At 44.9% G+C, this 25939-nt stretch overlaps 1 protein-coding gene across 1 annotated transcript in view; it reads right to left on the bottom strand.

The window, feature by feature from the left end:
• The window catches only part of LOC138528063 (cingulin-like), a 124983-nt gene extending 99584 nt beyond the window's left edge, over positions 1 to 25399 (bottom strand). The window contains exons 1-2 of the mRNA XM_069639506.1: positions 25226 to 25399; positions 8395 to 9194 (exon numbers count right to left, since the gene is read on the bottom strand). Of these exons, the coding sequence (XP_069495607.1) occupies positions 8395 to 9194; positions 25226 to 25399 (974 nt within the window). The remainder of the gene's footprint in view (positions 1 to 8394; positions 9195 to 25225) is intronic.
• Positions 25400 to 25939: the final 540 nt, after the last annotated feature.

Raw genomic sequence — 25939 nt, 5'->3', positions numbered from 1 at the left:
AGGAAACCCATGGAGCCGTACGATGCCTTCAAGAAATACCTTTGCCAGAGTGGAGGCATTTGGGAGCCCCTTAAGAGGAATGAAATGTGCCATTTTTGAAAATAGGTCCGCAACCACAAGAATAGTGTTAAACCCTTGACTGGGTGGTAAATCCGTAATAAAATCAAGGGACAACATGTGCTGGTGGGATTTCCAATGGTTGTAATAGCCCAACCGGTTTCTGCTTGGATGACTTGTTTTGAGCACACACTCCACAAGATAGGATGAATTGGATAATTTCTTTACGCCACGTGGGCCACCAATAATTTTGTTTTACCCTGGCTAGTGTTTTAGCGATTCCGGGGTGGCCCTCGATCAAGGAATCATGATAACCGGACATGACTTGTTCTCGTAGTTCTTGGTTTGGTAAGAATAAATGATTCCTGAAGTAGGGCAACTGATCTTTTATCATGTAATGTTCTCCTTGCGCACTCCACGCTTGTAATTGCTCCAGACTCATCAGGTTTTGGATTTCTTCATGTAATTCTTTCCGAGTTATGGTTGCTGTGATTCCTAGGAGCTTGTCACTCGGAATGATTGCTATTGGGTCAGGGGTCTGATACCCTTGCTCTTCCACCCCCATACGGGAAAGGGCATCGGCCTTCCTGTTTTTCACCCCTGGTCGAAATGTAATCACGTAGTCATATTCAGCAAAAAAAGAGCCCAACATAGTTGTCGTGAGGATTGGGCCTTTGCCGTTTTTAGGTACTGGAGGTTCAGGTGGTCAGTTATTACGGTGATTGTGTGTATGGCGCCCAAGAGGTAGTGCCGCCATGCCTTAAAGGCTGACTTAATGGCCAGGAGTTCTTTATCTGTGATAGCGTTATTGAGTTCAGAGGGTGTGAATTTACGCAACCAGAAGGCAACAGGGTGTAACTGGGCCGTTTCAGGGTCCTTTTGTGAGAGGACGGCTCCCATAGCCATGCTTGAGGCATCCGTTTCCACCAGGTATGGGAGATCAGGGCGAGGGTGGCGTAAGATTGGGGCAGATGTGAATCTTGCTTTGAGTTCCTGGAAAGCTTCCTCGGCTTCTGTTGTCCACTGGAACTTTTTGTTGCTTTTCCTTAGCAATGACGTGATGGGATGCACGATTTGCAAAAATCCTGGGATGAACCGGAGGTAGAAGTTTGCAAAACACTGCATAATTTGAACCCCCTTGAATGAATCTGGAGATGGCCAGTTCAGGACAGCATCTACCTTGTGTACATCCATTCGGATTCCATTTTGGCTGAGAATAAAGCCCAGGAATTCCACCTCAGAGACGTGGAATGAGCACTTTTCGAGGTTGGCGTAGAGCTGGTGTTGACAGAGTTTCTCCAATACGGATCGGACGTGTTTAACGTGGTCCTGCTTTGATGCAGAATATACTAGAATATCATCGATGTACACTAGAGCACATACATCAATCAATTCCCGTAGGACATCGTTCATGAAGTATTGAAATGCTGCAGGTGCGTAGCAAAGGCCAAAGGGCATTACTTGATATTCGTACAAGCCGTATTTGGTGTGAAAAGCGGTTTTCCATTGGTCCCCCTGTTTTACGCGAACAAGGTGATATGCCCCCCTCAGGTCTAGTTTTGTGTAGATTTGGGCATCTTTGACTTGATCAAGCAATTCAGGGATCAGTGGCAGGGGGTAGCGTTTTTTTACGGTAATCTGATTCAGTGCGCGATAGTTGATGCACGTGCTCAAGTCCCCTCCTTTTTCGATACGAAGAATAGAGGAGTGGCTGCTGGAGACTTCGAGGGACGGATGAACCCGTTGGCCAGGTATTGGTCAAGATAGGCCTTCAGGTGCTGGTTTTCTGTTTCCGTGAGTGCGTACATTCACCCACAAGGGATTTGTGCGCCAGGTATCAGGTCAATTTGGCCATCGTATGGTCTATGCGGTGGAAGGGTATTAGCCTGTTCTTTCTAAAAGACATCTTGAAAGTCCTGGTATTCACTTGGTAGGGTGCCGATTGCCACAGTCGCAAGCGTGGAGGTTCTGGTGTCTATTGGTTGTTTCTCTTGGCAATAACATGTGTGGGCGCAAGTCTCGGGAAAGGCCAATTCTTTTGCTCGCCATTCGATTCGAGGATTGTGAGCTACCAACCATAGCATTCCCAAAATCAACCGGAACTGTGGTGCCTTAATGAGGTCGAAAATGATAGATTCTTGGTGTCCATCCTGGCACAGAAGGGTTAAAGCTACAGTGCATTGGGATACTGAACCAGAAGCTATTTCTGTGCCGTTGACAGTGGTAACAGTGTCGGTGGTTGATTTAGGGCATAACGGAAGCCCCATCTTTGCCGCAAGAACCTGGTCGATGTAATTCCCAACGGCTGCACTGTCAATGTACGCTCTTGCTGCGTGCATCCGAGATGTTGTTGGTGATTGATCAAGACCACAGATAGTGCAAAATGGGAGGTCTGTAGTTCACTCTCTTCGCTCGACAAGTGGGCCCCTACACTTGCCGGGCTGGGGAGTTTTCCTATTCCTTTGGCCCTACGATTATCCTAGGTGGCTTCACAGGGCACTCTTTAAGGAAATGACCTGACCTTCCACAGTACAGACATAACTGCTGATGTCTCCTTTTATCCCTTTCTGCTTTAGTCGAGGGGGATCTGACCCCCCCAATTTGCATTGGTTCTCCTGAACCTTCTGTTGTGCGGGCAATGTTTTCCTTTGAAAGCACATACATATGGCGAGGGTCCAGTCTGGTTCGATCTGCTCTTCGGTACTGCAACCTATGATCCAGTTGAACAACAAGGTCAATGAATTCTGAGCAGTCTTTCGGGGGGTTCACTACTTGTGCGAGAACATCCTTGAGCTCCCCCTGCAACCCCCGATGAAATAATGTGGTTCTCTTCTCCACTGGCCATTCTGCTTCAACTAAGAGTCTATTGAATGTGGCTATGTATGTTAATAGGTCTTGATTCCATTGGCGTAGGGACAGAAGTTCGTTGTCTAACGCCTGCCCATGAGTATGATGGGCGAACAGCTTTTCCATCTCCTGCTGAAAGCCCCTGAAGTCATGCAGCAAAGGATCGTCTTGGGCCACAAAGGGTACAGACCAGTCTGCGGCGCTACCATTCAGGTAGGATAGCACAAAAGCAACCCGTGATTGGTAATTCGGAAAGGCCCCTGGTCTACAAAGGAAGTGCAGGTGGCACTGGTTCATGGACATTGCAAACCTCTTGGGATCCCCCGTAAATCGTTCGGCTTGGGCCAAGGGAACTGTCCCAAGAAGGGTTATCTGAACGGGATTGGCTGGTGGTGCTGGCATCGAGGGCACACTTTCCGGCAATGGTGCATGCCCTGCTTGTGACTGGAGAAGTTGCCGGCTTAAATCATCAGTGCGTTCTTTGGCTACTATCAGCTCTCTCCACAGGGTGTTGGTCTCCTTCCTGGCTGCATGTACTTGGGAACGTAGCTGCCCCAACATGTGGGCTAACTGGTCGGTTTCTGACGTTTCCATGACGCCCAGGTGGATTTTGATGTGAGGCTTTGTGTTCTGTAACGCTCACCTGGTATCCACTGGGACATCACTCAGCCTGTTCTGACCTCTTATGACCTCAAACCCTTCCCTGGAGTCAACTTGACTGGAGACTGGGCCTGAAACACAGGATTGGTAGAGTTTAACTCCCTATTGTCTCTGTGTGCTTGAACCCCTTCTTCCCCGGGGTCCAACCCTTCCCTTTGATCCACAGATCACCTTGTTTTCTTGGAAAGTGTGCTCTCCATCCTGCTTTCAGGGCAGGGGCGCTTTGATTGATGCGGGCTCGTTGCTGCCTAGTTACTTCACTGGCAAGAGTCCGACAGGTAAGTATAATGAGTCTTTTGAACAGTTCTCTAACTTCGTTCCTTTCCTTCCTTAGCTGATGGCGGGCGTCCGGGGATGGCGATGTGCTGTTGAGATGAGTAGTACTGAAGGTGAGTGAGAGTGCGATGCGTGATGCGACCCTTTCATATTTGTATTGAACTGAGTTCTTTTTCTGTGTCTTTTAGGTGCCGCAACGTTTTCAGCGTGGATGCCCGTTATGAAGAACAAATGCGATGAGTAAGCGCGGTATGCAGCGCCTCTAGATGTTTCCACGCTCATCTGAAGTGTCTTTTCCCTCTTGCAGATGGATGAGAAGTTCCGGAGACAGAGTTCCCCTAGAGCGGCTGGGATTCAGATAAGCGTTTGAAGCTCGTACAGTCTTTAAAAATAAGCGAAGATTTGCTGAATGCTTACTAATGCCTTTTTTCTGTTCTTTTCCCTTTTCCTTGGGAAGCGCCGTGCAGGGATGGGAATGACACAGCCGAAGATGCCCGCAGAACAGAAGAAGCGATAAATGATGGGCAGAAGCGCCGCAAGGTAAGGCTGTTCCTAATGGTGTTCTTGTTCTTGCAGGAGCTGAGCGCAGAAGAAAGATGCAGACCTACTGGAGACCGATCTGAACACGGTGAGTGTCACGCTGTAGGTGCAGAAAACACAAAGCATGTTTCTCAGCTTGGGCGTGGCTTAATTAGTCTCTGGGTATCCCAGGTGTCTCTGGGCTGAACGACACCCAAAACACTAGACTGCACATGGGTTCTGGGAACCGAAATATGTGGGGGCATCCATCTTGTCCCCATCAATGCACTACAAGCCCAATCCCCAATGTTATCCTATGGGAGTGAGTGGGGCATCCATCTTGTCCATATCAATGCACTACATGTCCAATCCCCAATGTTATCCTATGGGAGTGAGTGAGTCCGGTGCCACAAGTGCCAAGTCATACTCCAAGTGGGTCTTTGGAGGGATGAAGAGGCCCTTGAGGGCCATGTAGGTGATCGTGGCCTGGCTCCAGCCTGACATCTTGGAGGGCTGGGGTCATTAGGGGCAGGAATATGACACTTCGCTGATGAAGCTCCTACCGTTGTTCATGCACACTCGGGCGAGAACAGATTCCTTCCCCTCATTTAACTGAATAGGGAGGAATAACTGTTCTCTAATTTTCATGATGTTAGCTAAACTTTGAACTGGTTCCTCATCACTTTTGACTATGGAATTGGGGTTTTCAGATTGTAAAGTAGTATAGAATTTCAAAGAATTTCCTTCCATTGTAGAATGCCACTTGAAACTGGAAGGAAGGTTGATTTTCAGGAATGAAGAGGAGTTCCCTTCACCAGTTTGTTGTCCTACATTACTGTCAGGTCAGGTATTTGGTTATTCTGGAAATGAAACCCAATATGATCAGATTTTTGTTCAACCATGTGGCATGTGCCATTTAAACTAACATGGTTGACACTCTGTTTGAATTTTATTGGCGTGCTAGTCTGGGTCCAGAGGACCTTGTTCACACACTCTATTAAGGGGGACATTCTTTGCAGGATGTCATTCCATAGTAGACTGGGTGTGGCCTCCGGAGTTACGACTATGACAGGGTGTTTCACCTTATGTCGCCCAATTTTTATTTCCTAATCTGCAGTCCCCTCAACAGGAATTTCATTCCCATCGAAGTTCTGGAGTTGTCCAGGAAGAGGGGTGAGAGATCTGGTATCTCTTCCCCTTTCCTGAATTTAGCTGCTCAAAGGCCCTTTTTGACAGCACAGTGGCTAGGGATCCAGTGTCCACCAGTGCTGGAATTGCACTTTGCCCTTGCACTTTGACTGAGGTGTAGAATCACCTTCTTTCTCCTCCAATGGGCAAAGGTAATGGGCATTCTGGGCAAGCTGGGTAGTCAATTTCCTTACTTATGAGTCCGACACAGGGGTAGTTTGGGTATAAGTCTGTGCAGGAGTTTGGGAATCTGTTATGTTACCTTCACTTATAAAGCACTCGGTCGCCCGAAGGCATCATGGCGCTGATGAGCAAGCTACCAAACAGGAAGAACAATAGTAGGCAGGAAGCTAAAAAAGAGTTGTTTTCTGAAAGAAAAATGTTGCACTCTGAGATTCAAGGAGTTTCGGGCTCCTGCTTTTCTGATTCTCGGCTGCCCCCCCTTTTTGGAGGCAGTCACCAGAATTGCTTCGGGGAATTTGGGAACCCCCTTCTAAAATTATGTCTTCTCGATGCTCATTCTGGGGTTCTAGGATGGGCGATTCAGAATCAGTCCCCACTCCCACCCAGTCTTCATTAAATCCCTTGGGACCCATTTTTCTTTGGGAGGAGTCCCCTCTTCCCTGAAGGAGAAGATCTTTTCCCCAGAATCCTCTGAGGATTCCTCTTCTTCAAATTGGAGGACACTAACTTCCTCCACAAAATGGGACTTGTTGGGTTCTTTATTTCTCCTACCCGCCCTCTGTTCCTTGGGTGGCAGGTTTTTGGGGGCAGGAGATTTTGGTTCCGCTGTCCTGGGTGTTCAAGGGCCTTTCACGAGTGAGGACGGAAGCTTCCTCTAGGGCTTTGCACCCCCCGTGCCTCCTCCTCTCTAACCAGTGAATTGTCAGGGTTCTCACTTTGTCATTGTTCTGAGTTGCCAGATCCTTGGTTTGTGGGGTTCTGAGTCGCTATGTTTGTCTGAGGGTTCTGTTGAGCCCTGAACATGCGTCTCAGATCCTGGGTTAGGTTTGGGACCAGGCGCTCCAGTTGGGATACCCGTTCTGGCTGGTACATCGGTCTCTGGTCAACCCAAGGTGGATCACGGGAAGGGTAACTATCCCTTCTCCCATAGTACCCTGGATATGGCGGATTTTTGTAACCCTCCACCCTGGGCCTCTCCTCTCCCGGATTGGGTTGTCTGGGTTCCTGAAAGCTGGGAATGAAAGGAGGGTTATCCTGCAGGTTGGGGTTTTGTAGGTATCAAGGAAATAAGCTTAACCCGGCATTTGGGGAATTCCTGCCCTCATGAGGGAAGTTAGGAAGGAAGGTTCCTGGGGCAGCACTTACCTGGTTGGATCCCCCCTTGGGCTGGGGGAGTCCATACATACCCCAGGATTGGTCTGTTGCCCTTGTATTGGGGGCTGATATAATCAGGGGAGTTAGGAGTCCCATTAGTGGGATTACCTTTCTGACTGCCACTTTTTTTTTGACTGGCCAGAAGGCCTTATGGGTCTGGGATTCTGCTGACTTTGTGCAGGTGTTTTTTTAGCCTCCCCCATCTCTAAGTCTAACATGGGGGCAACTTTTACCTCTACCGCTTTTGCAGCAGCAGGGTTGTTGGCTGGTTTGGGGTTTTATTCAGATTTTTATTTTCTGCAGGTTTTTGGACCTCATAAATGTGTGTCGCCTTCTTTATGACCCAGTCCAGAGTCCTTTTCTCATGGAAGTCTCTCACCAGCTGGGTCATAATATACTTGGGGAGTGCATGAAAGAAGGTGGTTAAAAACTCCCTGCTATCTGTGTGCACCCTCCTAGTTGTCTGGGCAAAGGCACGTTTGAGCTCCTGTACAAACTCTCATGGGGCCTGATCTTCCCCACATTGCAGATTGTAGGCTGCTTTGAGGGCCTCCTGGGGGTTTCGGTGGGCGGAGAAGTGTTTCAGGATGGCCGCCCTGTAGGTGGACCATCTTGAGTGGTTCTGGTCCTCCAGTCCAGCAAAGAAACTCGAGTATTCAGGGGAGAACGTCCATTTCACATACTCAATACCGTTTTGGTTGTCTTTCATTTGGAAAGTGTCCATCATCTGCTCATAAAGCTCCAGGTGTTCCCAAACAGAATATTTCACATTTCTATGGTAGGGGGTTATGACACTCCTAAGGGCCTTAATCTGCCTAATGGGGTCTTTTTTCATAACTCGCTTGAGTTTGTTGGCCTTCTTTGGCTTAGTCACCCAAGTCCACTCGCTCTCAGGCTCAGAGGCGCTACTAGCTGAGGTCCCTCATGATCATCTAGGCCCTCCCGGATTCTGTGAGCTTGAGAGGGGCTCACAGAATGGTGGGGCCTAGTTTCTCCACTCCTGTGGGGCACAGGAGAGTAGTCTTCTGACTCCTCCCTACTCCCAGGGTTGGCAGAGTATTCCCCCCATTGCCCTAAATGGGTAGAGCTCTTCAGGATGTTCTTTTTGGGCCTCATTTAATTGGGTTTTTCATGAAATTTGACCAATTGGTCCCTTGGAAAATTATATTTTGGTGGATCTAATTCCCTGACCCTCCCCTCATAGAAGACTTCCCTGTCAGAGACATCAGACTGAATGTTTGGGTAACTATACAGGGACGCCCTTCCATCAATTTCTGTGGCGCGCTGACCTGTCAGTTCATCATGCTGGGTCTATTGAATTCTACCGGCCTCATGGTTTCTGGCTCATGTGAACTGGTAGACATGAAGCTGGCAGTGTTCACAGCATTAAATGGGTTGGAGTCCCTTAACATAGAGGTCCTTATACTATGATCCGGAGTTACCATGTCCCTCTCTGCCTGTTCGGGGTCTCTCCAGTTAAGATTACATCTAGCACCCTCTTGCTCCAACCTTGCTAGTTTCTCATTTTCCGCCCCTGCTTCTAGATGAGAAGCAAAGATCTGAACTTTATGTTCAGCTATCAAGGTTTTACTTGCCTCTATGACCCACTCTTGCGCCGCCACTCGTTTGTTGAGCCCATCATTCTTTTCACAGAGAGCCTCATTGTCTCTCTGCACTTCCTGTATGGTCTGGAAATACTGAGACACTTTCTGCTGCAGGAGACTCATCTCCTGAGTTTTAGCATCTTTGGTTTGGGTGTTCTCTTCTAGATCACCCTCTACCCGTCTGGCGTGCTCCAGTAGCTTCCCATACTCTGTTTTCAGTTCCTTTAGCTCCTGAAGGGCTAACTCGCTTCCTTCTAACTCGGTTTTTAACTTGCTTATTTCCTGGCCTAGGGCGTCTTCCTCATGATTTAGAGTGCACCTCTGTTCAGCCAGTTCATCTCTTTGTTTTTTGATGATATAGAATTTCTGGCTCTCTTCAACAAATTCTGTTTGAGAGTGGAGGTCTCTCAAGATTAACTTATTATTTTCCTCTTTCAATTCATCTATCTGATTTTGCAACATGGTTATTTGTCCTGAGCAGCACCTGTTATAGGTTAACTGTTGAGTCAGCTTCTTTTGACTCTCTTCTAGAGAGTCAACCTTCTGCTGACACTCTATTTTTGCTGCTTCTAGTTGGGCCTCTTGGTCTGCATTATTTTGCTGTTGGCAAGCCAACTCCTCTTTTAATTTTATGATGTAGCTTGCAGATTTTACCACCAACTCTTGGCTCTTTTCTAAATTTTGTTCCGCTAAACTTAAATCAGTCTGGATTTTAATTAACAGTTCAGATTGATTTTGTGCTAGAGTTTCATTTTGCTCCTGCTTTCCCGCATCACTCTCGTGTGGAGATACATGTAGGCCGTGATTCTGGCAATTTTGCTTTGCTCTTCTTTAATTTTTGGGGTCATATATAGCTCACTCAGAGCTTGGTGTAAAAGGCCACTGTCCTGCCGTGTATCCAGGTCCATGGCAGTGACCTGTTGGGTTATGTCTTGTAGCCAGACTTTCTCATCCTGTTCCGGCCACTCACCTCTGACAAATAGCTTGTGCAGAAGGTGCTCCCTTGCCATCTTGATCTCTACTGGAACAGCCATTTTGGAAATGTTCTTTCTTTATTAATTATTTCAGGGTTGATTTAATTTAACTTTTAGAGACCTGGTACTTAGAGTATTTGCTTTGGGGGGTGCTTGTACAGTGTAAAACAGTATTCTATCCACATAAAGTATTACTACCCTGCAGGTTAGTCTGCTGTGTTAGACTGTCACGGGTGGTAACCCAATCAATCCCCGGACTCGAGCCCCCAAATGTGTTAAGGATTTCAATCAGGCGATGCACACCTTAGTCTCGGCCCAGTATGCAGCGCACAACTGAAATGCTTATGTTTTTAAATTAGATTTAATATTGAGATGGTACACCACTCATAAAACACCCCCTTTTCAAATTCCCCGCGTCGCAATGGACCATGAACCAGGCTGGTTGATCAAATGTAATATGTATTTATTTATTTTAAAATTCAAAAGAAATCATACCATTTTTAATATGGGGCAGCAATCACCAATGGGGTGATAAGAACAATAGGAATGTAAGCAATGCACTTAGTTAACCTTCGATTGACACATCTACAAAACACCAGGGAATAGGAGCACTTTTTGATTTTAGGCAAGATAGCACTTGAGTTAGAATTTCTCCCTGCAATGTTCCCTCAACCCACAATAAATCAATTCTAAATGGATTTGAAGAAACAGCAGGTAATCAGGAATGACAAATGGTAAACAGAATTGGAATCGGACCTTCCGTCCCCAAACAAGAGAGAAAAACGGATTTTAAACCCTGGCAATGCTTAAAATGACACTCGGAAATGGATGAATAAATCAATGAATGTGTGTGAAAACCTTGAAACAAATATTATTCCTCACTACAGCAACCATGTAGAAGCACAAACATTCACAAGCAATGTATAACCAAGAGCATACAGTTTGAATATGAGTGGCAGGTTTTAAAACATGTTGCAGCAAATAACACGTTGGGAATTTGGCAAACTTTGCAAATCCCGCCTGAAATTACCAAAATGGTTTTTAATAAAAACGGGTGAAATAGTGTAAATGCGTTTTTTGTGTTGGGGTGTAGCTAAAGATCATAGGTACAATATGGAAGTGAAATTAGGTCTCTAGCTGGTAATTGAGTGAGTTATGCAAAATCTAGAAAGGCGTGTTTTGAGTAAAATGGAGCGGTGAAAAAGGAAAGGAAATCATTTTTGACAGGAACAGTTTTACTCTACACTAGAGCATTCAGGCTAGGATACCAAAGAGGAACACATTAAGCTCCAGGGTTGATTCGTGAATTCAACCCTAGTTCCCCAGAGCCCGCCCTGGCAGAACCAGTCCGATCACTTAAAATAGGATTAATAGTTTAGGATTTTACAAGACAAAATTACTAAAACAGGTGGCACTAGCACTAGTAATCAATGGCAGGGTTTCAAGAATAATTCTGACAATATTACAAGTTATCAGGATAAGGATAGGATGACTTAGAGAGGGGAACTAAGGACAAGGCAAGGCAAGGTATACTATGGTTTTCTATGGTTCCTATTGATACTCACAGTCCACTTTTTAGTTTTGGGTTTTGGACTGTGAGCGGTTCTGGTCATCACACGTATCTGGTCTAACAAAGTACAGCTGGAAAAAATCAGTGGGACAAGATCAGCTGGGCATGGACTGGATACCGGGTAGCACTTCTGGACTGGCAATTCTGGTTACTGGATAATATAGGTGATCAGGATAGCAGGATGGCAGCAGCATGCAGTGAGTGGTAGCAAGCCAATCTGGATCAGGATGCCAAAAGTACCACAGTTTTTCCCTTTGGTTATTTGGGAATTTTAGTGGTTTTGAGGATTTGAGGCCTTTGCTGGAGCAGAATCAGCAATGCTTGGCATCGTAGTTGGGATCTTGGAGTAGGATCAGCAATGCTTGGCCTTGTAGTATGGGTCTGGATCTGCAAGATTACGGGTACAGGAACACAGCGCAGGAATCAGGAAGAGTTTGTGTCTAGGGTCTTGTCAGGGACTCTTAATAATAATGCCTAGTGACATCATCCAAGTATATGACTAGGGCAGGCTTACCTAAACACACCCCTAGCAAAGGGTTTGGACAAGGGTGCTAGTCTCCGCTTTGCTCTGAACTGGTTGGATTTCTAAGGGAATGATGTCAGGTTTATGAGGTGAGTTTTACAATGTCCAGAAAGTCCCACATTTACTTTACTGAAAATCGATTTTGCCAAAAACATACATTTCTTCAATTGCAATCTCTTGGCAAACTATACCCACAGGTTACATATTATGTGCAGCACAGATCAGTCCAATCCTCAGGTCTATGCGACTTTGTTTCGCCTTTCTGATACATTTTGTTAATTTTAAACATGAAGGATTTGGCCTGAAATTCCACAATTTTATATGCAGATGCAACTTTTCCCCAGGGATGTATGGACACAATTTTATGTTTGCAACATTAATACTTTCCTTGGAATCTGTCATATTTTGTAACTTCTGTTCCCCATGCGGCAATGAGTTCTACCAAGTTTTAAAAGACAGCACGTAAAATTAGATTTGAAACTGCATACTTTTTAAATTTTTACTAATTCTTGCTGCAGAGCTTAAAGATTCTTTATAAGATAGTCTTTGTAACCAAAAGGCAGTCCATTGTCACTAGATCCCTTTTTTCTTTCTCCAACTGCAAGCAACTGTCATTTCCTTCAAGGCAAGGAGGGTTTCCCATCTTAATTGAAGGTTGTATTGCTGTTACACTTGCCAGGTTAGTGTCCCAGGACTTCCATTGTCCGAGCCTGGAGCACAGACGAATGTCTGATGAGCATGTGAACCTGCTTTGTCCTGGCCCATTCAACGTTTTTCAAGCTGGCAATTTTCACTTACGTGTTCTGGATTTATGGTATGTCTCCCTTCCTTGGCGAAGTTTCATGGCAGGCAACTGGAATGGCTGGTTTTTCTGAGAGCTTGCAAATCCAGCCCATGTGTTTTAAACTCTTTTATTTCTTATGTTCGGTCCTGAATTAAAACAACCCATGAAAGAAGATAGCCTATGTGTGTATTATCACCACTAGCATAATCCCTTTACATTGCTAAGTAAGCAGGCTTTTATTCAACAATTTATTTTTAAACAGGACAATTTTTCTTCAGTCAGCAAAGCCCATTTTTCCACATGTGTTCAAAACTGCTAGCATTTCTTTCTTTAAATTTGGTTTGGCAGCTCCCTTGCCTGAAGTGTGCTAAGCAGGATGGTGCGGGCATTTTTTTGTTGCTGCCAAAATGCCGTTTTGAGGTCCTGGTGCGCACAGGAGCCAGTGCAGCCAGGTTGCTGTTTCTTGCGAAAATGCAGCTTGGTGATGTGGTGCAGTGCCGTTGAGTGGGTCAATATATCCCACAAGAATCAAAGTGCATTATATTTCCCACTCTCATTGTTCTTCTAAGTGCGATATGCTGCCCACTCTCAATTCCGTACATCTCCCATACATTACCCACACCAAGACACTTCAAATGCAGAGAAAATGCCCACTCACAGAAAGCATTCAAGAGTAATAGATTGCCCACCCCAGGACAATGTAACACATCCACCCCCAAATCTATCCAGGTGCGACACATTGCCCACCCTCAGGGAATAGTCCAAGTGTGACACATTACCCGCTCTCAAACCCATGCAGGTGCAATACCTATCCCACTTTCGAAGGTCTTCCAAGTAGGGGATGGGGGATGCTGGACACCCACAAGACTCCTCGGGGCCTTATACCTTGGCTATTCTGATGGAGTGGGGGGAGCATTGGCAAAGGGGCAAAAAAGAGTGAGAGGGCTGGAAAAGGGGCCCAGATGAAAGATAGAGGGTTAAAGCAAAGTAACTAAATTGGAGAGACAGTAGAGCAGGGAGTTTAACAGCTTCATGCCTGTGCATGTGTGTGAAGGGTTGCGGCAGGGTTGCAGGTTGGAGGGGATCCAGGTTTTGAGGGCCTTCTTGAAAGAAAATAGTTGTAACCTTTCACAAAACAGTGCAAGGATCAAGATTGTGGATCATTTTGGGATCTTGGCATGGTCCAGGCACAGGCAGGAGTCGGCAGGCTTGCCTTTGTCATGGCGTTGCTGTGTTCAATGCACGTGACTGCAAAATGTGCTAGACACTCTCCAGAGTCAGCGTAAATAGAGAAAGAATGAGAACCCTACGGAAATATACTTCAAGAAATCACATTCTAAAAAATACTGCCCTTTCTTCACAAAATTCTGAACATACAGTGTAAACATGGCAAAATACGAGCTTACAAGTTAAATTGTGCAGTGGGTGGTTAGAATATCATAAAGGATCAGCAGGGAAGCATTTGGCACTTACGTCCTGCGTTACAAAAGCGTTTTACAACGGCACAATCCCATTGAAAACAAACCGCTTTGTAATTCAGGCCCTTAGTGTTCAGCAGTATGTCATGTGATGCTTCCATGTATCTGGACTGTTTTTGAACAGTGTGTAGTCTGCTTATGAGTGGCCCTGATGCAATCTCGGGAGGAAAGCTCGGGGGCAACGTGCTCGCCTTGGAAGCAAAATGACACAAAGCAACAAAGGTTCTATCCCCGGATCCGCGCTTAGGAAATATCCGGGTATGTACCCTATCATATCATACATAATATAGAACGCCCTTCATACAGACAAATGTATTCTGCAACATAAAGCTCTACAGACATGCATTTTTGTAACTTATGTTTATCACTGCACCAGACTGTTACCTTTTTTTTACTTCTGTGTAAAACGGATACAAATTGTTGTTTATAGTGTTGTCTTGACATCTTCTGACACATTCTACATGATCAGGTCTAAAATATTTCGGGCTAATGTTTTATATCTCATTGCACGAATTGTGTTTATTCTGCTGCCACAAACATTAGTTGAAATGATCTGATGTCTTTGTTCTGTGTGCCAGGAGGCGACTGCGCATGTCTATTGTACCATTATAGTTGCTTGAGGCTAAATATGGTTTGCGTTGTTTTTTCTTTTTCTTTATTATACTTATCTATCTCATATCAACATCTATTGTTCTTTCATCTCTATGTGTTTCTCTGTCATTAACATACATGCCCTATTTATTTTTTAGTTACTTTTCTCTAACTCTGAAATCCTTCCCTTTTCCTGCTTCATAACTGCTACATGCCAACATAACATGCCTCTTGAGAAGACTTTTAGAGACTGCCAAATTGTGCTCTGACCAGTCATTGCGCTCTTATGTATCATCATAAAGTTTGTAATACTGAATGTATTCTTTTGGTTAGATCTACATTTTTTACAGAAATAAGTTAAATCTCCATGGTGGTCTCTCATGGATTTTCACCTTGCAGGAAGAGGGCTACACCAGGGGAGGTTTTCCAAGTCCTGATGTGAACGTCCGGTGTCTTTGCCAGACTGCTGTTTGTCCTGCAGAATTCTATCCAACATTTCTGGCATAAAACGTTAACCTTCTGGAATAAGTGATAACGTATGAATAACACATGGAAGCACTGCAAAACAAGTGTAGGAATAGTGGGAGCTGCTGGTGACACTGACAGTGTGGAGGTTGCCTGTGCTAGCTGAGCACTTAATATTAGACCTCACTCTCTTGACATTCCATGATCAGGATCCTACTTTAAAAACCTCAAAATTTGTCATAAAGGGGCTAATGATACACATTTGTGCGTACGGTTTGTTGACACCGTAAACCATGGCTCAGCCTTTCATCATTCAGAGGTTATGGAATTGTGCACCCTTACATTTGGTAAAATGAGCACACATTCTGACAGCACTAAGAAGTGGGCGGACGCCAGCATGAAGCAATATACAGAAACTTGATATTAATCTTATATTAAAAAACCTAAAACCAATCAAAAAAGGCACACATCGAGAGATTTTACAGAGAAAAAATGCCCAATAAAGATATGGGGAATCGAATATGATGCATTTTAAATGTGAAATATATTCTGGATGTGCCGTCAACCCAGTGAAAACACTAGCAAGCAGCTGAGGGAGTGCTCCTGGCCTGCCTTGAACTGAGTTTGTCAACACCAGCGTGCATGTCCAATGGACCATTCAAGGCCAGGGTGGTATTGCTTCTCCAGCCTTGTATGGACCATTGGGGATGCAGGCTGGAGTACTGTAGCACTGAATGTGCAATCATGAAAAATATTATGTGGATAGACTGGCCTACATTGCTAAAGGCAGTCTGGTTACGTTTTCTGACTCTGGCATGCCATTTTTCCATGGGCATCAAGATTAAAGCAATCGCAATGAATGCTATTTTGGGGTCTTAAATGGTCTGCATTGGTGCAGGTGGTCTGATTATATTTTCTAATTGCGGCATAGCATGTTTTACTGGCAAAGCCAACAGGAGTAGATTCCTAAATAGTAATGTTGGCATGTATTGGTGCAGCCTGCCTGAACATGTATGTGCTCAGCCGGCATCAAAATGTTTTTTATACTGCCATATATTGTGGGTAATTATTGTGGGCAAAATCATCATGAAGATGATTTGGACAATGCTCCTTTGCACTGTTGGTGACTTGCATCTATTTGATTTGCTCATGTGTTACCCTACAAAACCGAATGCAAGCTGTCTGGCGTTTGACCCACTTTTTCATAGAAAGTATGTTGTAAAATGCACCAGTTTAACCCAATATTTAAAATAATTTGGGGGGGAATTATACCCCCCCAAACACTCCTCTTGGTTGGCTTGTGCTCCCTCGATATGATTGATCGGTTGTGCATTTTCATGGAAAACATTTAAGCCCCAACAACCGCCACTGCTAGTCTGTGTATTTTCCTGTATTCTTGCAGTTGTACAGTAGCACACCATAATGGATGCAGGGGAGAGGGGACAAACGAATACGATTAAAATATGAACACAAATAGAAATAACGTTGCGTTTATGTGAAAAGACGTGCAGTATGGACAAACGATTCTGCATTCCGAACAGCAAAACGAAAAACGAGTTGGGCCTATTACTACAAGCACGGTCCCATGAATAATAGTGCACTCATCCTCTGAACAGGCTGCTCCTGAGCCCAGAACACTGCTCGTACAAAGATGTCGGATTGCCCACTTAGCCTCAGTCCCATTTAAGAGCCAGTACGGAGAATTTTGGTCCACAGCTATAATTATTTCTTTCAATGGCATTGCAAAATAGGTGTTGTTGGTTACAGTCACGCCGCTCTGAAGAGGCACGTTGTCGAATATAAAGAAACATCCTGGCGAATTCTGGCTGCCTAGAAAACTGTCGTGGGCAGGCCTGAACACGCCTCTTTTTATTCCCCCAGACAATAGCAGCTAATTCAATACGTGTCGTGTTCAGCACAAGGTTCTCAGCACAAGGTTCTCTCAACATCCCTTCAACGCGCTTTGAAAGGAACCTAGATTCCTTTTCAGAAATGTACATGAAAAATATTTGCCCGAGGCGTTTCTGTTTTGTTTTTTTTTAAAACAAAAAAAGGTAATTGAAATGCACATTGTTTTTATCCCCCTTAAATACATAACCGATTCAAGTCTGTCAGGAAAACAATACGCTGCTTGGAAGGCATCGCTGCTCCATTCTTCGGCTCTGCCCTTATGAACGCCGCCCATTGAGGCTCCTCTGTAATTGAATAGAACAGCAGGGAATAGAACATGCCTCGTTCTTTTGTGCGCAAACACATCCAAGGGGATTATACTTAAGTTACCTTGGTCCCTCACCTCAATAAAAAAACCCTGTAACTTACATAAAACAAAATGATGTAAACCAGCATATTATTTTCCAACAAAACACTCCATACACAGTCAAAGAAAACATTATTCAGAATGTATCACAGATTGCTAGGTATTCTGCCGCTGGGGTTTACAGCATTTTGTTCACGTTAATCTAAATATCTTGAGCCAGAGGTATTCACATCCTGAGCCAGAGGTATTCACAAAACCTGCCAAGATAACCTTTGAGGGAGTAGTGAGGGAGCGTGAGGGAAGTTTGTTGGCGGCAAAAGAGTGAAAAAGACAGACTAACCTTAAGTTTGAAAGTCATGTAAGGGGAGGTTATAGATAACAGTGGTATGTAGGGTGGTGTGGGGGGAAAGGATTTGCTTGACCCGTGGCTGTACGACAATACTGTGACAAAGTACGTGGATATTAATAGAAATATTTGATAGAAAGACGGTCTGCACGTAGAGCCCTGAATCTGAAGAAGCCTCCAAGCTGAGCTGGCCATTTGAATGGTTTTAAAATGGTGGCAAATTCCCATGCTGCACATTGTGTCTGTGAATCCTTTCCACTCGTCTCTGTGAGTCTCAAGTGGATCCATCTGTTTAACTTAATCAGCCACTTGTCTTTGTTGTTTTTCAATACACCATCAATTTTATATTGGATTTTGGAAAAATCATTGAAAAATGTCTACTTGTAATGTGAGAGTCGAAAAGATAATTTCAGCCAATAAGATACAGAAGACACAGCACCACCTGGTAGCCATCACTGAGAGTTCACATCCAGATCAGAGCCAGACAGTAATGCACCATTTGTAGTTTGTGTCTACAGGTGTTTGTAGCAGGTGTTGCTGAAGTGGGGTGAACATAAATGTTTGCAGGTTTAGGAGGTGTTGCAACCCGCTGGCCTCTAGGCCCAAATAGAAACCATGTTCTTAGTCCAACCATGACGAGAACAGATCCTCCACTGGTTCTGCTCTCTCTTTCCCTCTATAAAGTAGGAAACAGCATATCCTTTTATTGTTTTAATAAGAAAATAACCTGGCTTTCACTATCTTCGTAACGTGAGTCTAAGAAGAGGTCTTATTCAAGCAAAACCACTAGATTCTTCACCAGCTCTGTTTGAGAAGGGCACACGACCAGTGATATCATACACAGTTATGTTATGTTATGTTATGTTGATTTATACTGCGCACCGCTACCACTGAGGGGCAGTCTCCAGGTGCTCGCATGACTCTGCAAGTGAGGGGGTGGAGAGGTTAGTGAGGATAGGATGGGAGGATAGTTTCAGAACGAGGGGGAACTGCCGTCTGTGTGTGATGTTTTCTATCTGGGAGTTGGTGCTGGAGGCCTTGTTCTTTGTAACCATACGGGCATGACTTAGTGCCTCAGATGTGTGCTAATGTTTGTGTTGCTGTTAGTGTGTTGTGTGATGATGGGGTGGGTTGTGGGCACTGGTTAGCATCCATAAGGGATCCAGACTTGCGGGTGGCCATAGCTGTAAGACTATCAGGTGTCTTGGTGTGCGCTTGCGTTGTTGAAGGTTTTATTCACTATGTGGGGTGGTACACTCTAGGTGTGCTTCCCGCATCTCGGAGATGGTGGTGAAGAGGGATGGGCAAATTCGCCCCCTCCTCCCCCTCCTATAAGGTACATGTCGCGGAAGAAGGCCAGGAGATATCGTGAACGCCCATACTATTTCGGACCAATTCCTAGTGCTCCAATAATCGATAAGTATGTTGAGAGGTACTTACTCAGCTAGCCCTACAGATCAGGTGGGGTACAAATCTTCCCCAAAGTGGATGAGGAGCATCAGGCTGCAACTAAAGAAACCTCAATTGACAGTATCGACTAAAACGCTGAAAATCCAAGCCACTTACATTGGTAGAGACACACTGACGTAGCAGTGTTAGACAGAAAGCACACGTGCCATCCGCACATCGGTACACAAACACACACTCGAATACACGAAGAACATGAGCGTACAGTTCTATAGTTAGAGGACAGATACATATACATATTGTGATTGCTTTATTGTTTTGTCATTAGCTTATTGCAGCAATGCAGAAACCGCAAGAAGCAAGAGATCCTGAACGACGCTTGCAGATGCTGATGTGCAATTAACCTTATGGAACTGCAGGATCACCTATGGGACCTGACAGAGCCCAGTGTGACTAACATACCGAGAATATAGAATAGCATGGACATCGTAGGAACCACATGATGGTTTAGGCCACAAGCATCTCAGCAAGAGCTGAGCTGAGGTAAATTCAGGCTGGACGAGAGCAAACATTTGAGACAGGACCCGCTTCCAAGGCCAGCAGATACGAACGACATTCCATTCCCTGAACGACAGTAACACCAGCTGCAATACGTGCAAATAATTCCTCATAATTCAGAGATGCAGAAGCTCCAAATCATGGTCTCCGAACATGTGACCTGGCCGACTCAGACAATGAATAGAAACCAGAGCAGGGAAAGAAATCTGATCTCAAACCGCCAGATAGAAGCTTGCAACAAGATGTTACACTATAAGACAAGTGCTGCATGAGATGAACGAGCACTCTCATAGTCTAAAGTGGTGCACACAATTTACAATGCAGACACATAGTCATTCTTATTACCTTGAGAAGGTACGTGAAGAGCTGAGAACAATTGCGGATAACAGCCCTGGGGAGATCAGCTCTAGCCAATCACAGTTCAGACTCCTAGGTGTGGATAGCAACGGGCAAGAACCAATGGGAAGACCCTCACACTGCAACATTCTTTAGAGGTAGCAATTTGGGGATGACCAGGCCAGCCACCTGACATGCGAGAGCCAGTAGAATAACTCATATAGGGGATTATATAGGTTATTAGGCTCCTGATGACCAATCCAGTATGCCGATAGGTTTTCTGGAGAGGGGCCCTGGTTGTGACATCACTATGATGTCATTTCAGGACAAAACTGGCCTGCGAGCCAGGAGACGTTGAGATGTCTGTGGATTTCTTCTATCCTTGTACTGATTGTCTGGCTGGGTCTATGTTTCTTTTGGGGGAAGGTGTTGGGCCTTCCAAGAGTCCGCAAACTCCTAATAACCCTCAAACCTACCAGGGAGTTTCTCGAACCTACTGTTACTCACCACACTTGTCAGCTCGGGCGATGGTTAGTGACCCAGCAGGAAGTGTAGGAATCAAGGTGTTAGCCAATCTCCAGTACTCCAGACCCCTGAATTAAAGATTCAGGCTTCTTCTAAGAGGCACTCTTCTTTACGATACACCTCTCTGCTATTCCAAAGTGGACAGACAGAGGAGTTGATCGCACAAAAGAGCGGGGAACTTGCGCACCGCCAAACCAATGCTGCAAGAAAACATAAAACAGTTAACAACGATAATCTTTGGTTGAATCTCTTTACACCAATAAACCCAGGATTCGTGAATACCCGATGGAAAGGTAGTGGTGACTTTAATTATTGCTTTCTGATTCTATGGCAGGACCTATAAATGATAACCCCCATTATAATCTCAACAACTGATAGAAGAAGGTTCTAAACTGAGGTTTGTTTAGTATTGTTAACTAACCTGAAGGTAGATTTGAGATGGAGTTAGGAAATATCCAGTTAGACAGTCCTAGACAACGACAAGGAAAAAATAATAAACAGGAAGATTAGTAAGGGGTACTAACCCGAGCGGCACGAGGGACGCACTAGTGACGGGTTGGTTCATAAACCAGCAGAGCGTTCGAAATGCACAGTACTCGAGGAGTTGAAAAACTGATCAGGTCTGAATAGGGTTTACAATCAGAAAAAAAATGGTTCCTAAGGTTGACTTCAAAGGAGAAACTGAGGCGGCTGTAAGAGATGGCAGGAAGTATAGCTTTAGCAGGTAGATAACTCCCTACTCGTAAATATGGAATGCAGAATAAAGTTATAGGAATTTCCACTCACGTGAACAAAGGACCACTTGTCTCTGGTTACAGGCTCAAGGATTGTAGCAAGTGGAGACAGGAGGGAGCAGGAGGCAGTCCATGGATGTTGCGCGGTCGGAATACCAGGTAAGCAGGACAAACCAGTGGAGAAGACAGAGGCAGTCCAGGGTCGTTCCGCAGTCGGAGTACCAGGTAAGCACGACAAACCAGTGGAGAAGACTGAGGCAGTCCAGGGACATTCCGCGGTCAGAGTACCAGGTAAGCAGGACAAACCAGTGGAGAAAACAGAGACAGACCTGGGAGGTTCCATGGGTCAAAACACAATGGCAAGCAAGGAAGTCTTCCATCAGGAAATCCAGAGGACGCAAAATAAAGTTAGTGAGGAACGCTACATTTAGCAGCACAGCACTTTGCATGAACACCAACTTTAAACCCCTTGGGGTGGGGTTACCGTGTGCGTGCATTGATGGAGTGCACGTAACGTGTCACGTGACCCGGGTGAGTCCTAACTGTAAACAATCTCCATGGCAGCCGATGCCTTTTCCAAACAGATGCTGAAACGCTATGCTTCCAGCGCAAAGCAGTGGAATGCAATGATGCAGTTGAAGGACCTTGAGGCCGAAACGTAACACCTCCCTGGGAGTTTTGTTCCTGAGAGTTTGTTCCCAACTGTGGGTGTGAACATAGAATTGATTCTTGTTGTGTTTATGTGCAGTGTGTCTAGCCCAATGTCTGGTGTAGTGGTGTAGGTTATGTTGGAGGAGCAGGAAGGAGGGGTGGGTTAGTAAGTTGGTCGGTTTGTTGGAGCCTCTGGTGTGATTCTTGATGGTATCTACCCACGTTCTTGGTTGTGGTTTGTTGGCCCATCTCACCTCCTCTCTAGCTGTTTGTCTCTGATGTTATTGCTGCTGGTGTCCCTTTGCGGTTGTCATTGTCTGTTGAATAACCAGGCTTTGAGTCATTTCCTGAAGGTGATTTGGTCTTCAGTGGTTCTAATTTATTTGGGCATGGTGTTCCAGAGGTTAGAAATTAGACGTGAGGATGCTGTTCTGCCAAATTTCCTATTTCCGCAATCTTTTGTCTCTATTTGTAGGTCATTGTTGGATCTTAGGTCCCTTTTCTTGGGCGATACCGGCTAATCTTGTCTTGATGGAATTCAGCTCCTTGTCTGTACAAGGCTTTGCGGGCGATGCAGGGTGTTTTGAATTTGATGTGTTTTTTACTGGTATTATGTGTGGGCTTTTCAGTGCTGGAGTGATGTGGTCTATTCTGTTTAGTCTTAATAGGATGCTGGCTGTTGTATTTGCACCCTTTGGAGTTTCTTGGCGAGTCTTTCCAGCATTCCTAGGTAGAGGCTAGTTGCAAAGACAATTCTTGTGAGTATCAAGGATATGATTGTAAGGGTTCTGTGAGTAAAGGAGAGCAAGGGGAATACTCCTCTGGGTAGTCTTAGGAGGAAGAAGCATTATCTGATGATTGCATTGACTTGCAGTTCCAGGGATAGTCCGTGGTTCATGAGTATTCCTAGGTTATTTACTAAATCGTTTTTCTCTGGTTGCATGCCCATGCCTACCAGCCAAGCCAGTTGTTGGTTCCCTCTGTCAAATCCTGTGGGTGAGAGCATTATTTCCGTTTTTGCTTTGTTCAGTTTAAGGTTTTTTTGTTGTCATCCAATTGTAGATGTCTGTGAGACAGTTGTTGAGGCAGTTTTTCTGTTTCTAGTTTCTGTTTGTTTACATAATCAATTGTGTGTCATCTGCGTAGTTGTAGGCAGTGAGTCTGTGGGTTTGAATGATTTTCATCACTGGGCACATGTATAAGTTGAAAAGCAGAGGAGAGAGGCTGGATCCCCGTTGGACTCATCAGGATATATTTTTGGTGTTTGAGGTGAACAGGGGTAGGTAGGTGCTTTCGGTTTGGTTTGTAGGAATGAGGTAAGACACTTTAGTGTGGATTCCTGTATGCCACATTCCAACAGTCTTTATATTAGTGTTGCGTGATAGATTGTGTCAAATGACACTTATATGTCCAGTAGTATGAGGGCCGATTGGGCGTCACTGTCTGTGTTTATTTTCAGGTAGTCCCATATCGATAGGAGTGCTGATACTGTTCCTCTCATTGGTCTGAAGCCAACTTGTGACCGGTCGAGAATTCCATTTGTTTCAATGTATTTAAGTAGGATCTTGTACACATGGTTCTACAGGATCTTTGCTGGGTAGGGCAGGTTGGATATCAGTATTTAGTTACTCAGGTCCTCTCCACTTTCTGATTCCTTTTTATCAGTGGTTTGATATATGCTGATTTGAAGGTGAACGGTACCATTCCTCTTTCGAATGATAGATTCATTAGGTTCCAGAAGTGTGTCGCTGGGGTTCTGTGGTTGAGGAGTCCTTTGAAGATGTCAGTGGGCAGGGGTTCCTTGGGGATACTGCAATGTTGGTGTCCTTGATCAGTGTGGCAAAGTTTTCTTCTGTGATTGGTTCTAGGAAGGTGAGTTTTGCTGTAGTCTGCGTTTCGTCTGGTGTCTGTGGTCTGGCAGTTGTGGTTGTATTTGCCCGGGCTGTTTATTTCCTCCTAGATTGTATCTATTTTTGATGTCACTTGGTTGGTGATGTTGTCACAAAGTGCTTGTGTCAGGATGATGGAATTCTTGCAAGATGCTTTTTTAAAATCTCTTTGATGATTTTGAAGAGTTATTTCTGTGGATTGTTTGCCGATTGTATTCTTGTGATGTAATACTTTTTTTTACTTTGATGACTGTTTATTTGATAGTTTGAGCTGTCTTTGGTATTTTATTTTTTCTTGTCAGTTGTATTGTTCTCTCCACTTTATTTCCATTTTGCAGTTATTTTTTTTTAGTTCTTTCAGTTCTTCTGTGAACCATTTTGCTTCCACTTTTTTGGGTGTCGCTTTGAATGTTGTTGCTGTTGCCAGCTACTCTAGGGTCTTGGTGAGCCAACTGTTGAGTGTGTTTTCTGCTTAGGAGGTTCAAGTCTAGACGGTTTGTTGGAGCCTCTAAGTCTAGGTTGTTCCAGTTTCTTTTCTTGCTGGCATGGAGGATTTCCTTTCTAGGACACTAGGCGGGTTTGGGATGGGATGTAGAATGATATCAAGTAGTGGTCGTCCATAAGATCGGTGCAGGTGGCGCAGATGAGCATAGGCCTTCTCTGCAGAAAATTGCATCCAGTGTGTGTCCTGCGTTGTGGGTGGATCCATTTACTATTTACTTGAAATGCAAAGCTTCCAGGAGTGCTCAGAGTAAGTTTGCTGTGGATTCATTTTCTTTTTCGAACCATATGCTGAAGTCTCCCAGTATGACTAGGTTGCTTTGGTAGGTTGATAAAATGGCAGCTGCATCTGCTAATTTTGTTGCAAAGTTGGGGTTGTAAGATGGTGCTCTGTAGATCAGGAGGAATAGTATGTTGGTTTGGTCATTGAGTTCATTCTTGATGAGGAGGGATTCACAGTCTTCTACCTGAGTTGTGATGAGTTTAGATGCTCAAATGTGTTCTTTGTGTATGATTGCGATTCCGCCTCCTCTTCCGTTTTTTCTATTTGTGTGTATTAATTAAACGTTTTCTGGTATGGCTTCTTTCGCGGTGGCTTTGTAGTTGTCTCATAACCAGCTTTCTATAAGGAAGAGCACGCCTGTGCCTCTTTCACCGTGAAGGTCATGGATTTCTATTGAGTGTTTTGCCATGGATCTAACATTGAGAAGGTTGCAATGTAGTTTGTTTGTATTTCCTTCCGGTTGTTGTTTGTATTGTTGGTTCAGTTGGGTGTGTTGTCGGTCAAGTTGGGTGTGTTGCTGGTGGTTCTCTCCTAGTTGTGCATGTTGGGAGGTAGCGCTATTTGGTGGTCAGTCTCTTTATCGAGTAGACTGATTAGGTTGATGGTAGGGTTGGTTGGTTTTGTTTTGTTCTGGCTTGTCAGTTGTGCTGGTGCCCATCCTTTGTTCCAGACTTTGGTGATATAGGACTTCTAGAGGGTAATGGATTCCAGTTTGTCCCTGATTCTAGTTGGGGTATTGTCCACAGTGTAGTGTGGGTTGGGGTACTTTATCAACTGTTGTGTTGCGTTTGGCATCCCTGTGAGGTCTGTATTAGTAACGCTTATTGCCTGACGGTTTGTTGTTGCTTGTTTATCTTTGCTTACCAAGCAGTCGTAAGTGGAGAGGTAGCAAGCAATGTAGTCTCTCTTTGCCCTGTTCTTTATATGTGTCCTTGGGCTGTCTAGCCTCTTCTTCACCCAGTTTTTCAGAGTTGTGGGATCTGGCTGATCGGCACCTTCCCGCGCGGTTGGGGTTTCCTTATTTTTTCTGTTGTCCATTCTGGTTTCTTTGTCTTTCTTGTGCGAGGCATGGTGTTTGGGTTGTAGGTTATATTCCTTTGAGTGGGCATCCTCTTTGGATTGTTGAGTTTCCTGTTCCTTGGGGGTCAGTCTTCACTGTTTGTGGTTATTTGTTGCTTGTAGCTGGTGAGATTGTGTTTGTTGAACCAGGGAATGTAAACCCTTGCGGTTCAGTCGTTTACTGCTATTTCTTTTCTGGCTCCAATGTGGAGTGTCTGGGCAGCACTTGGGGTGTGGACACAGCAGAGGAGGTGGGAACAAACTAGATTTGGGGCACTGTGCTAGGTGGGTTATGCCGAACCCACGGTGGGTGGAAGCGTCTGACTTGGAGACACTGCGATTACTCAAAGGGTACCTGTACTTTAGCTATCAGGGATTGTGGGGAGGCCCAGGCCGGGGCGCTGCAACAGTACTTACCTTGGAAATGCCTGGTAAGTAGGTGAAAGCCTAGAATTTTGTTCACAACCGTAAAGTGTTGATACCTAGCTTTGGGATATTTAGCAGGTGGGAGAAAGGCCC

Source organism: Ambystoma mexicanum, chromosome 7q (assembly GCF_040938575.1).
Source record: "Ambystoma mexicanum isolate Mex_15411 chromosome 7q, UKY_AmexF1_1, whole genome shotgun sequence".
Classification (NCBI taxonomy): domain Eukaryota; kingdom Metazoa; phylum Chordata; class Amphibia; order Caudata; family Ambystomatidae; genus Ambystoma; species Ambystoma mexicanum.
The sequence above is the reverse complement of the archived record's forward strand: the minus strand, read 5'-3'. Positions and strand labels throughout refer to the sequence as shown.